This window comes from Lynx rufus, unplaced genomic scaffold, assembly GCF_022079265.1.
Source record: "Lynx rufus isolate CCGP_SWC_20201006 ecotype Redwood Valley unplaced genomic scaffold, mLynRuf1.p SCAF_18, whole genome shotgun sequence".
Taxonomy (NCBI): domain Eukaryota; kingdom Metazoa; phylum Chordata; class Mammalia; order Carnivora; family Felidae; genus Lynx; species Lynx rufus.
In genome coordinates this window covers 38,585,122-38,597,531 of record NW_025814832.1, presented here as the reverse complement: position 1 = coordinate 38,597,531, position 12,410 = coordinate 38,585,122, and the positions used below count along the sequence as shown (strand labels likewise).

Below are 12,410 nucleotides of genomic sequence, written 5' to 3'. Positions count from 1 at the left end.
ACGCTCTCACAGCTTATGGGTTCAAGTCCCACATCGGGCTGTGCTGACAGCTCAGCGCCTGGAGCCTGCTTCAGATTCTGTGTCTGCTTCTCTCTCTCTGCCCCTCCCCCCCACCCTCTGTCTCTCAAAACATGAATAAACGTTTAAAAAAAATGGATAAACAAAATGTGGTATATCCATTATGATGGAATATTATTCAGCAATAAAAAAGAACAAAACAGCAATACAACATGGATGAAAACACTATGCTAAGTGAAAGAAGTTAGTTACGAAAGACCACATGCATTAAGATTCTATTCACCTGAAATGTCCAGGGCAAATCTATATAGATAAGAAAGTAGATTCATGGTTGCCAGGGGCTGGGAAGTGAGTGGGAAATGGAGAGTCATAGCGAATGTGTGGAGTTTCTTTGGGGGATGATAAAAATATTATAAAATTGATTGGGGTAATGGTTGCCCAGTTCTGTGAATATACTAAAAACCACTGAATTACATCTTTAAATGTGTGAACTGTAGGATATATGAATTATAGGTCAATCAAGCTCTTAAAAATGTTACTAGAGGTAATGTTTGGGTAGTATGATTACAGGTTTGTTGTTTGGTTTATTTATTTATTTTTTCAACGTTTATTTATTTTTGGGACAGAGAGAGACAGAGCATGAACGGGGGAGGGGCAGAGAGAGAGGGAGACACAGAATCAGAAACAGGCTCCAGGCTCTGAGCCATCAGCCCAGAGCCTGACGCGGGGCTCGAACTCACGGACCGCGAAATCGTGACCTGGCTGAAGTCGGACGCTTAACCGACTGCGCCACCCAGGCGCCCCTGGTTTATTTTTTTAATTTAGACTTATCCATGCTTTCTAACATTTCTATAATAAATATGATTACTTTGAGGGATTTTTGAAAATCTTCCCATGTTATCATATAGAAAGCATCAAACATACAAAAGATTTAAAGAAAGGGAAATACACCTCTCCTTATAATAATGGGAAAACTGGAAACAACTTATATGACCCCAGTAGGGTGGTCACTATGCAAGGCATGGTTTACTACCATATCGATCTTGGTCAGTTATGACCCTTGTCCCCAACCTCAGACTGGGCACAGAAGGCTCAAATGCTTTTGGCATGGATGGCTGTTTACTGAGGTGCTAGTAAAAGTGACAAATTCAATGACATACTCAGAAAATGTCCTAATCGTTCTGTGGGGGGGGGGGGGACAGAACATAAATATAGAACACATATTTTTATACTGTAGTATTTGCTGTGTTCGTACATGAACAAAGATCACATGATAATCAGAAGTGATGTAGAGGGTGCCTGGCTGGCTCAGTCAGTACAGCATGGGACTCTTGATCTCAGGGTTGTGAGTTCAAACCTCACATTGGGTGTAGAGCTTACTTAATTTTAATTAAAAAAAAAAAAAAAAAGAACATGGGGTGCCTGGCTGGCTCAGTCAGTTGAGCCTCTCACTCTTGATTTCGGCTCAAGTAGTGATCTCATGATTCGTGAAATGGTGCCCCAAGTTGGGCTCCGCACTGACAGGTAGACCCTGCTTAGAATTTTCTCTCCCTCTCTGTCCCTCCCCTGCTTGTGCGTGCACACACTCTCTCTCAAAATAAATAAACTTAAAAAACTTTTGAAAAAATGCAAACAGGGAGCTTATGATTACTTTTAAAAGTTCTACTTTCCCCAGTCCATTTCTTGTCTGCTGCACTCACTTAAACATCACTAACAATGTGTTGCTCTGAGGCAGGAAAGTCTGACACCAAACATGGGATATAGGTGAAGATAAAGATAGAAAAAAAAAAAAAATCCCCAACCCCTGGGAAATACAGCCAACCAGCATGTTTATTATTCACAAACTATGATTCACTGTCCCTGTTTTTAAAGCCAGCACCACACTCTAATCATATTGCTAGGTTACAGGCCCCGAGTTATTTGTGCATAATAAAAACTGAATCCATTAAAATGATACATTGCATCTTTCCCACCTATATCATCTCTTTAGGAGCACATTTGATCATTATAACACGTGGACAATACTGAACCTAAAGATTACTTTGGATCCCCAAACCAGAGGTTTCCAGTGAAAAATGACATCATTATCCAAAGATTCCTCAACCTGAAAAATGGGAGTCAAAATCCGAAGTGGGCAAATAACTCTCTCTCCCAGGTCCATGAAGGTGGCACTATTCTGTCCAGACAAGAAACCTTTGCGTACTTCACCGGTTTTACATTCACGAATATGCTCTACTGTTGAACTCTCTCAAGAGGAACTCTCATACATTTTCTCTTGCGCCCTGAGAAGCTATATTACTGTGGAAAGCCCAATGGCCAGGCAAGTTAATGACCTAAAATACACACAAGTGCACAACTACAGTCCAATTTCATGATCGGCAGCCCTGATATGAGCTTAATGAAACATCCACCTCATGGCCTCAGTATAAATACTTGATATCTCCTAGTGGGATAATTTGTGCAAGTGATAACTATCTGAGTAAATGATAAGCAAGTACGTTTCTAGTTAAGACTCCGATGATATTCTTAGTGTGTTTCTGTACATACGTGGCCCTTAGTTCTCGGTGACATTGTTTGTTCTCCTCTAAAGCCAAAACACTGGCTGAACAAAAGAAATTGTATATGTTCTAGCTGAAGAAAGCATTTTCCCTCCCATGCTGCGGATCTCTTTGGTACCTGACAGAAGTGGCAACACCATTAAATGAGGACTAGAAGACAGCAATAATGTAACACAAACCAACAGTAGGCACAAGATCCAGGTCTAAGAAGGAGGGAAAACACTCACTAAATATGCACAATTTGGATGAACAAAAGACAGCCTAAAGTTAGCAACACCGATGTCACTGCATTTTGGATATGGTAGCCTAGAGTCTCAGCCTATGAGTCAATGTCTGGCTCAATCAGTCACACTCTCCTGAAAAATAAAAAAATCACAGTATTGCCTCCAATGCCCTAGTTACTTCATCAATCAAAGCAAAGAGCACTGTGGTGCCCGGGTGGCTCAGTCAGAAGAGCACGCGACTCTTGATCTCAGGGTGATGAGCTGGAGCCCATGTTGGGTGTAGAGATTCCTAAGAAATAAATAAACTAAACCTTTAAAAAAGAGAGATAGCATCGAAAAGTATTCCTCCTAGAGGTACACTATAGCAGTAACAAAAATAATGACAGTGAAAAGCATCTGGTGGGGGGAGAGTTTACATTTATTACCTATGATATGCAAGGTGCCTTCACATGTGCTGGCTGTCCCCATTTCGCATATCAGGAAACAGACTCTCTAAAAAGTAAAATAACTTGCCTGAGGGCACAGCTAGCAAGTGACCAGTGTGAACTCAGGTTTGTCCAATTTTACAACCGGTGGGTTCTGCAGGACCTGGTTTAACTGCAAACTCAGCAATGAGTTCCGTTTGGAATTTAAAATAATAATTCTCACTCTGTTTGGGGATCAAAATTTTTACTGGTAGATAATTCTGGGAGTGAAATTCTGACGTTTTACTTACAAAGCAGTTATACTAAAATGTAACTTTTTAATAAGGGTCTGGGATATTTTACCATGAACTTTGAGAAGGGTGGATTTCTAAATACAATTTGGAAATATTTACACAAACTGAAACTATAGTCCCAACTAAAGCGAAATAGTTATTTTTGGCTCTAAGTTACTCAATAACTAAAATACTAGAATCCATCAAAGAACAGCCAATGGAAATATGCAGCAAAACCCAAAGCCCATGTATACCTAGGCTGTGATATGAAATGATCGATTTCCATATCATTTGTTTGGTCATTCTGTTTATACTCTTATTTATGAACAGGTACCAAACAACAGTCAACCAATTCAAGGCCAAGTGTTCAAGTTCAAAACATGACCCTAGCTGTGAAAGTGGATTTTTTTTTTTTGAATTGGAAGAAAAAGTTAACTTACATGAGTTCTATCATGAAGTATGTACAAATTTTCCTTTAAAAACAAACAACAAACCCCAAATCTGAAAAAGATGATTTTATATTCTACTTCATCTGTTTCCAAATTCTTGTTACTCTAAGAGCACTGACTATTATTTGCCAAAAGCGTATAACCTCCGAGGAGTTCACACTGTGGCCCTTAGGTACACTCGTGTCAATCCTCCACCTGGACAGCTGGTACATGATATACCATATTAAAGAGTACATAGTGGAAGTCATTAAACAGAACCTGGCCAGTGTACCATACCCCACATCCTGAACAATGCGTTTTGTTTTTTTTTTTTAAACCACTAATTTAGGTTCTTCAAACCAGAAGGAAAAAAGCCAAGTCTGTCCACAAAATGTCCTCCCCAGCTATGGGGCCCAAATCCATAGCCTGAGTAAAGGCCTTAAACAGTTAAATAAATGTAATCCAGGAGCTTCTCTCTAGGAAAAGATGAAAAGGCGTTTCAGACAGCTCCACCGCGCTCTCCCAGGAGGAGACGGTCTTTCATTTAAAGTTTTGAAGCGGCTTTACCGCGCGGTCCCACAAGGGATCTTTAAAAAGAGGGCAAATCCCTCGGCTTAATCTCCTTAACGAAATCTTGGTGCAGAGAGCCTCCTGCCTCTGAAGACCTAGAAACGTGCGAGGCAGGTAAGCAGAATCAAGCTCACAGGTAAAAATGCTTACCCATTCCCAGTTGCATGTGCCTCCCAAAGTTTTCGCATTTTTAAAAGTTCAAACCAGGCTTATAAACGCAAGACATTTCCTGCCCTTCGGTTACATGGCCCTTTTGCATCCTTGCCCCACGGCCTCCGGCAGGTAGAGGCGGCGCCCACCTGTGGGAAGGGTCGGGCAGGTGGGATGGCCTCCCAAGCGCGCGGGGCCTTCCAGAGGCCCCGAGGTGCCGCCGGGACGACACAAACTTGTACTGGAGCGCACGGGGTCCGGGAAGCGCTGCCCGTGACAGCGCGCTGACCCGCCAGGCCCCTCGGGTGGCGTGCGCCTCGGAGGGGCCGGCCGCGGCCGCCACTCCGGCCGGCCGGGAGGTGCTCGCTCCCTGCCCGGCGCCGTCTCCCACGCCCGGCCCGAACCTCCGCTGGAGCGCGCGGGGCCTCGGGCCGCCGCCGCCGCGCTCCCGACTCGGACCCCGGTCCGCCACGCGCTGTCCCCCACCCCACGCTCCCCGGTCACTCACCCCGAGGCCGGACAGCAGCAGCGCCAGCAGCAGCCGGACCGGCATGGCGAGGACTCGGGCCTGGCTCCGGGCCCGGCCGGCCGGCTCCGGGGGGGGGCGGTGCGGGCCGGCGGGCAGGCAGAGGACGGGGCGGGGGCGCCGCGACTACAGCGCCGCGGCGGCAGGACTTCAGCCGACGTAGAGCTGACTAGGCGGTGGCGGCACCCCCATGCCCTGCCCTATAAGCACCGGGTGCCGCCGCTTCTTCCGGTCGGGGCGGGGCCGGAGGCGGGGCCGGCCTGGGGGCGGACCCAAAACTGGGCGAGGGGGCGGGCCCGAAGGCGGGCTCGGGGCGGGGCCGTACTGGAGGGGCGGGTCCGGGGCGGAGCTGGCCTCCTGCTGGCTGGGCGTCACGCGGCCCCGGTTGCTGGGGGGAAGGGTCAGGCCTGGGCGTCACGCGTCTAGGGGCCCTGAGCGATTTAGACAGGGAGCTTTTCCGAGGGCTGAAGGAGAACAGCAATCCGGCCACGCGGGTGCACCCCCTCCCCAGACCGTCTCACCAACCCCGCCGAGAGACCCGCTTCGTAAGACTCGACCAGGGGAAAGGTCAGGAGACGGGCGGTGCCGGGTGTTCCGAGCCCCCGCTTCGTCTTTTCGTCGTGATGGAATCTTTTTTTTTTTTTTTTTTTAATTTTTGAGAGATTTTTGAGAGAGACAGAGTGCAAGCAGGGGAGGGACAGAGAGAGGGAGACACAGATCCGAAGCAGGCTCCAGACTCCGAGCTATCAGCACAGAGCCCGATGCGGGGCTGGAACCCACAAACCGTGAGATCACGACCTGAGCTGAAGTCTGACGCGTTACCCACTGCGCCACCCAGGCGCCCCCAGTCGTCGTGATGGAATCTTGAGCAACCTCCAGAGCCAGGGTCAGCGGCTGGCAGGGATTCCAGCAAACACAACACTTCTGCCATGCGCGTACAAGCTCTGGGGTCCTCCAGCTGTGCCTCAGCTAGTCCGAAGGCCCCTTTCTTCCCTTTCAACAATTTCCTTCAAGTCACGTCCCACAGCCATCAATTCCTTTTGGAATAAACCACAGCCAAGTCATTCGCCAAAAATTATAAGCAAAGAAGGAAACCATTTCAGCAGCCTATGTCTTGTGTTTATGTGACATTTAGTAGATGTGACCTGGTGAAGCTAGAGATGACATGTGTCATAACCCATTGGAGGGACTGGGTGTGTTGAAGGCTCATACAAGATCTATTTGAGGATTATGGACTATTAACCTGAATTTGGTCACTGGGTCCATGCTGCTCTCCTCTTGGATGGAAGTGGACAGAGAGGGCATATTGTTTGTTACAATGTAAACTAAGATTCACAGCACATTTACATATCTTTGGAAGAAAAGACAAGGGGATAGCAACTTCTCTGATTTTTCCTAACTTGCTCATAGGACAGCCTAAGATTTTTTTTTGGAGTTTGGGAGACTGGAGTAAGCAATGCTAGAGAAAACAGCAAAGAAGTAGCAGAGGACTGACCAAATGTCTGGTCTGTGTGCACTGTGGATCAGTCCTATCTAAGTATAAGGCAGAAATGTTCAGAGGAAGCCCAAATCCCAGCAACAGAGCTCCCTATTCCCAGCCCCCAATGCCTGGATGGAAGTCAAGGGACTAATCTGTACCAATGCTGGAGAATCCAACACCAGTTTAAGAGTGGGACAAATCTTGGCAACTGTGAAAGTCGTAGACACATTTTGAAAAGTGTTTTCGGCATGTTTCAATGCAGAGAGGTTTGGGATTGACGGAGAGATGTGAGGAAGCAGAGGCTCCATCAGTCCCAAGCAGCATAGCCAGGTGTCCAGGGAGGAGCCAACAGCACAGAAACTGGGAGGAGTTCTTTAATGATTACCTGTCCAGCTTGTGAGCTGAAGACTGGATCTGTAAGAGCACATGTTTGAGTTAAAAGAGAAGCTTGACTACAAAATGTTACTTTCACATCCCTTCTCTGGTGCTTTTCCTAAAACAGAGTAAGTCTAGGAGAGGAACTTTCTGTGCTGGAACTCTGGCAACTCTTTGACAATTCAAAATGTCACTGTGACCCTGTAAGCATGGTAGATAAAACACAAAGGGGAATCTGACTCATCTGACTCACAAATCAGTTTTAGAGATCCAATGAATTAAAAAAAAAAGAGAGAAAAGCCCATTCCAAAAAGTCCAGGCCAGGTTGGTATATTTTGTATCTTGTACTCAGTTGGACCAAATCTTTGGTCCTTAACTGCACTTTTATAGGTTCTCAGAATTTCTTATATACCAGTTAGATTGTTCTTACACTTAATCAGTTCCCATGTTTTATGTGCTTTCCACTTGATTGGCAACTCATACTGATAAGCTCTGGTTTTATTTATGGCAGCATTGCCCATAATCTTGCCCCACAGTTAGGTACTGTTTTAACAGCTTTTTGCTCATGATAAAGCAAAAGCTGCCATCACTGATAAATACGAGCAGAAATGGAAATATTTTGTAGGGTGCCTTTGAAGTGTACCTGCCCATATAAAAGACCTGAAAATGGACAGTAGATGACCTTTCTGGAAGTTGCATTGAATGGCATCCACTAAACAAGGCAAAGGTCATGGTCTTTGTGTAAAGATAAGCCCTCTTTTTTCACCAAGGCAAGAAAAATATGTGTATCAGATTCAACAAGGACAGCAGCAGGACCTGAATGTGTATGAGGAGATGGGGGCTGGGAGAAAGTGAGTTCACAAAATCTTATTTCACTTCTCTCTAGACCAGTGGTTCCCAAACTTGGAGAACATTTACGTATGTATTTATTTATTTAAGTTTATTTATTTATTGAGAGAGAGAGAGAGAGAGGAAATGCAAGTCAGGGAGGGGCAGAGAGAAGAGAGAGAGAGAGAATCCCAAGCAGGCTTTGTGCTGTCAGCACAGAGCCAGGTGTGGGACTCGAACTTACAAGCTGCAAGATCATGACCTGGGCCAAAGCTGGATGCTTAACTGACTGAGCCACCCAGGCACCGCCCCAAACTTGGAAAAGTTTAAAAAAAAAAAAAAAAGAATTCCAACGCCTTTTCGTGCCCTCCTCCCCTACTGATTCAGCGTCTCCGGGGGTGGACCCCAGGCCTGTGTGTTTTCCAGTTTCCGCAGGTGACTAAGGGCAGCCAAGATCCTGGGCGCCAGTTCACTTACAATGTCCGGTGTTAATTCCTGTGGGCTAATCCCTTTTGTTTATTTTAGCAAATGTCGCCCTCTGGTGGAATAAATTATGACTCAGCCTTTGAAGAGTTTGTGCCTGTTTCATTCCTGTTTAAAACCCTTCAAAATTTCATTTAAAAATGATTATGAGGCTGGTTTGCAGATAGCTATTTGGAGAGTGGGTAGCTGCCTTTGAAGGAGACTTGAAAGGAAGAGCTGGTAAAACCAAAAAGAGAGGTCACAGTTGACAGTTTCAGGAATGTCTCAAAGGTAAGTGTTCTTATTATCACTGTTAATATTTATTGGCTGTTGGGGCACCTGGGTGGCTCAGTGGTTGAGTGTCCAACTCTTGATTTCCGCTCAGGTCATGATCTCATGGTTTGGGGGATTGAGCCCCATGTTGGGCCCTGTGCTGACAGCATGGAGCCTGCTTGGGACTCTCCCTCTCTCTCTGCTCCTCCCCCACATACACGTGAGCATGCTCTCTCTCAAAATAAAGAAACATTATAAAAAATATATATATTTAGGGGCGCCTGGGTGGCTCGGTCAGTTGGGCATCCGACTTCAGCTCAGGTCATGATCTCACAGCTCGTGGGTTCGAACCCCCTGTTGGGCTCTGTGCTGACAGCTCGGAGCCTGGAGCCTCCTTCGGATTCTGTGTTTCCCTCTCTCGCTGCCCCTCCTCCGCTTGTGCTCTCTCTCTCTCTCTCTCTCTCAAAAATAAATAAACATTTAAAAAATATACAATAATATATATTTATATTATATTTATATATTTACAAATTAATGTTTATAATTACTATTTACAAATTAATATATTTAATATATATATTAACTGTTTGCAATTGTTTGGAAATGTGCAAGTACATGCTTTATGGGATCATCTCATATCTGCATGGCAATTACAGAGGTAGGTGTTGTTTGCCCTATTTTACAGATGACACATTGAAATTTTAAAAGGTTAACAGTCTGGTGGGGTAACAAACAGCTAGCAAGAGGCACAACGTGGATTAGAACCCAGCTACTTACCCGACGTTGGAGTTTGGCTGGGTCGACCCCCAGATGCTGTCACTCATTGCCCCATTTGCTGCTTGTTATTCGTGCTCCTCCCACAGCATTATGATAAGGGACCATTATGTGACCTGTAAACATAGCCAGTAGCCAGGATTGGCGTTTCCCTGGAGTACTGATAACAACCAGAAGTTTGTACAAATATGTGCTGATCAGGGGCATTGCCTCAAATAGCATATAAGCCTCCTGGTCTCATGCGGGGTGGGGTGGGGGGTTGTGGAAAAGAATGTAAGTAATAGGGGGGCCATCTGGGAAAGAATAGTGAGCTTCCTCTTGGGAGTTCTGCCCTGTGAGATAATTCAATCTAATCTTGACTGCTTATTTGTTCACTTTCCCGCGAGCTGTTGTATTTCACACCCAGTTGTGCCAAGTCTGTATGCCACCATGGTGAAGTGTCCATAGTGTCACCGTTTATCATATATTAATACTCTCAGAGAGCCAACACGGCGCCAGTGTGGAAATGACTGTCCTCTCAAAATGCCTCCACTTTTTTGCTGGCCAGTCCCTCCTAATCCCCTGGGGTCTGGCTTATTTCCACAGAACTCTCTGGAAACTTCTTTCAGGCAGCTCATAAACATTCTTCCTCTTGTAAAATCCCAGTGGCCATACTTCATCTTGTTTTTCCTGGGCTTCCCTTCAGGTATGCTAACAGTCCTTTTTTCTGAACTTTCCCCTCTCTGGATATTCCCATTTTCTGGCTCTTTTTCCTCCTTCCGGACTGTGTTTCTCAAAGCTTACTGTGTAAACCTTACCTCCTCTCTCTGTTTTCCCTCTAGAACAACCGGATTTTTTTCTTATTTTTTTTAAGTAGGCTCCACAGAGCCCAACTCGGGTCTTGGCCTCATGACCCTGAGATCAAGACCTGAACTGAGATCAAGAGTTGGACACTTAACCAACTGAACCACCCAGGCTCCCTGACATAATCAGATTTTAGAGCAGAAGGCAACTTTAGTTATAATGTATTCAGCTTCACATTGCAGATGACTCCATCTCTGACTTCTACGTGAATGATTACTACTCATTCATTCATTCTTTTAAAAAATTTTTTTTAAACATTTTATTTATTTTGAGAGAGAGAGCGCACGCAGGGGATGAGCAGAGAGAGAGGGAGACACAGAACCCAAAGCAGGCTCCGGGTTTGGTCAGCACAGAGCCTGACACGGGGCTTGAACCCACAAACTGTGACATCATGACCTGAGCAGAAGTTGGACGCTTAACCGACTGAGCCACCCAGGTGCCCCTCATTCATTCATTCATTCTTTTAACAAATATCACCAAGGGCTTCTGAGTACAAAGGATTGGTACCATGAGGGAATATGACAGTGTAGGCAAGTTGGTGAAAGTGTTATGACCTGCACAGAAATAACCACCATGCAAAGCTAACTGTGAAAAGTTTGAGGAGGCAGGAATAAACTCAGAAACAGAACTATAGTGTTCAAGAGCGAGATGGATCAGGTGGAAGAGAGGGGGTGGGATGGACAGAGCAGGGCGGGGTGGGCTTCACGGAAGAAGTAGTTTCTGTGCTGGGTCTTTTCAGATACGGCAGGGGAAGAGGAGGGCCTAAACAAAGGCCTGGGGAAAGGATGACCCTGTGTGGCGTCACGGAAGCCTAAGCTGACTCATCAGTGAGCCGGGGTTTGGCCTCCCCACGGGGGAGCAGTGGGCGATGAGGTGCGGAAGGCAGGCAGGAGGGCCAGTGGGGTGCTCAAGTCCGGCTGGGCTTTGTCTAGTAGGCAGCAGAGTGACAGGACTGAATCTGAGCTTTAAGGGAAAAGACAGGTATTTGAGAGACTGTTAGGATGTCATTAACCTAGAGTCTTAACCTAGAGCAAGAAAAGGGAGAGAACAAGATGGATACAAGAGACCTCGCCAGGGCAGAATGGAAAGCATTTGACTGGTGTAGTTACATCTACAAGATAGAGAAGAAGGAATTCGACAAGAGTTCATCAAACGTTCACCATGTTCAAGGGGCTCTTCTCACTGCTGCAACCTCGGAGCAAGCAAACAAGAATTGGGGCCAGCCCCTGACCAGACAAGAGGGGCGGATACGCCAGGTTGTGTGCCAGACCTGTTGACTGTCCCCCAGTGGGCACCTCCCAGGTTGGGCCAGTCATATCACTCTACCATGGTAGTTAATTTTCAAAGATGGTCCCAAACAATACTCCACCCCCACCCCCACCAACCTCCATATGCATATGCTGTGCTGCTCTTCTTGTCCAAAGATAGAGCTGTTTGGGGGCTGGCTCAGTCAGAGCACGTGACTCTTGATCTCAGGGTTGTGAGTTCGAGCCTCACGTTAGGTGTAGAGATTACTTAAAAATAAAAATCTTAGGGCATCTGGGTGGCTCAGTCGTTAAACATCTGACTTCAGCTCAGGTCATGATCTCACGGTTCGTGAGTTCAAGTCCCACTTTGGGGGTGAGTTCAAGCCCTGCTTCAGGTGAGCTCGAGCCCCACTTCAGGGAAAACATGAGCCTCACCTTGAGTGAGCCCCACTTCTCTCTCTCTCTCTTTTTCTTTCTGCCCCTCATGGGATTCTCTCTCTCTGCCCCTCACTCACTTGCTCTCTCTCTCTCAAATAAAATTTAAAAATCTTAAAAAATAATTAAGCCAAAAAAAAAAAAAAACTAATTAATTAAGAGCTGTTTCTCCTCCTTCAAATCTAGGCTGGCTCTGTGACTGGTTTTCACCAGAAGTGACATTCAGGGACTTCCCAGCCCAGGTTTAAGAGGACTGGCAGCTTCCATTTCCTTCCTCTTAGAACACTTACTTTGGGGATACTCCTTCTGGGAGCCTAGTTGCTAGGTTGGGAGAAGCCCAAGCCACACTCAGGGCACATGGAGAATGGAGTTGCTCTAAGTAACATCTCCAGCTGAGCTCCCTGCAGGCCAGCACCAGCTGTGAGCCATCTAGGTGAGCCACCTCGGATGTTCCAGGCCAGTCGGCTACTTCGAGTTGGGTTCATCCCTCAAAACCAATAAACCCTGATTAAAATGCTGACT

At 46.2% G+C, this 12,410-nt stretch overlaps 1 protein-coding gene across 1 annotated transcript in view; it reads right to left on the bottom strand.

Annotated features, from left to right (window-relative positions):
• The window catches only part of ERN1 (endoplasmic reticulum to nucleus signaling 1), a 79,900-nt gene extending 74,568 nt beyond the window's left edge, over positions 1-5,332 (bottom strand). The window contains exon 1 of the mRNA XM_047081618.1: positions 5,154-5,332. Within this exon, the coding sequence (XP_046937574.1) occupies positions 5,154-5,198 (45 nt within the window). The 5' untranslated portion in view covers positions 5,199-5,332. The remainder of the gene's footprint in view (positions 1-5,153) is intronic.
• Between the last annotated feature and the right edge of the window lie 7,078 nt (positions 5,333-12,410).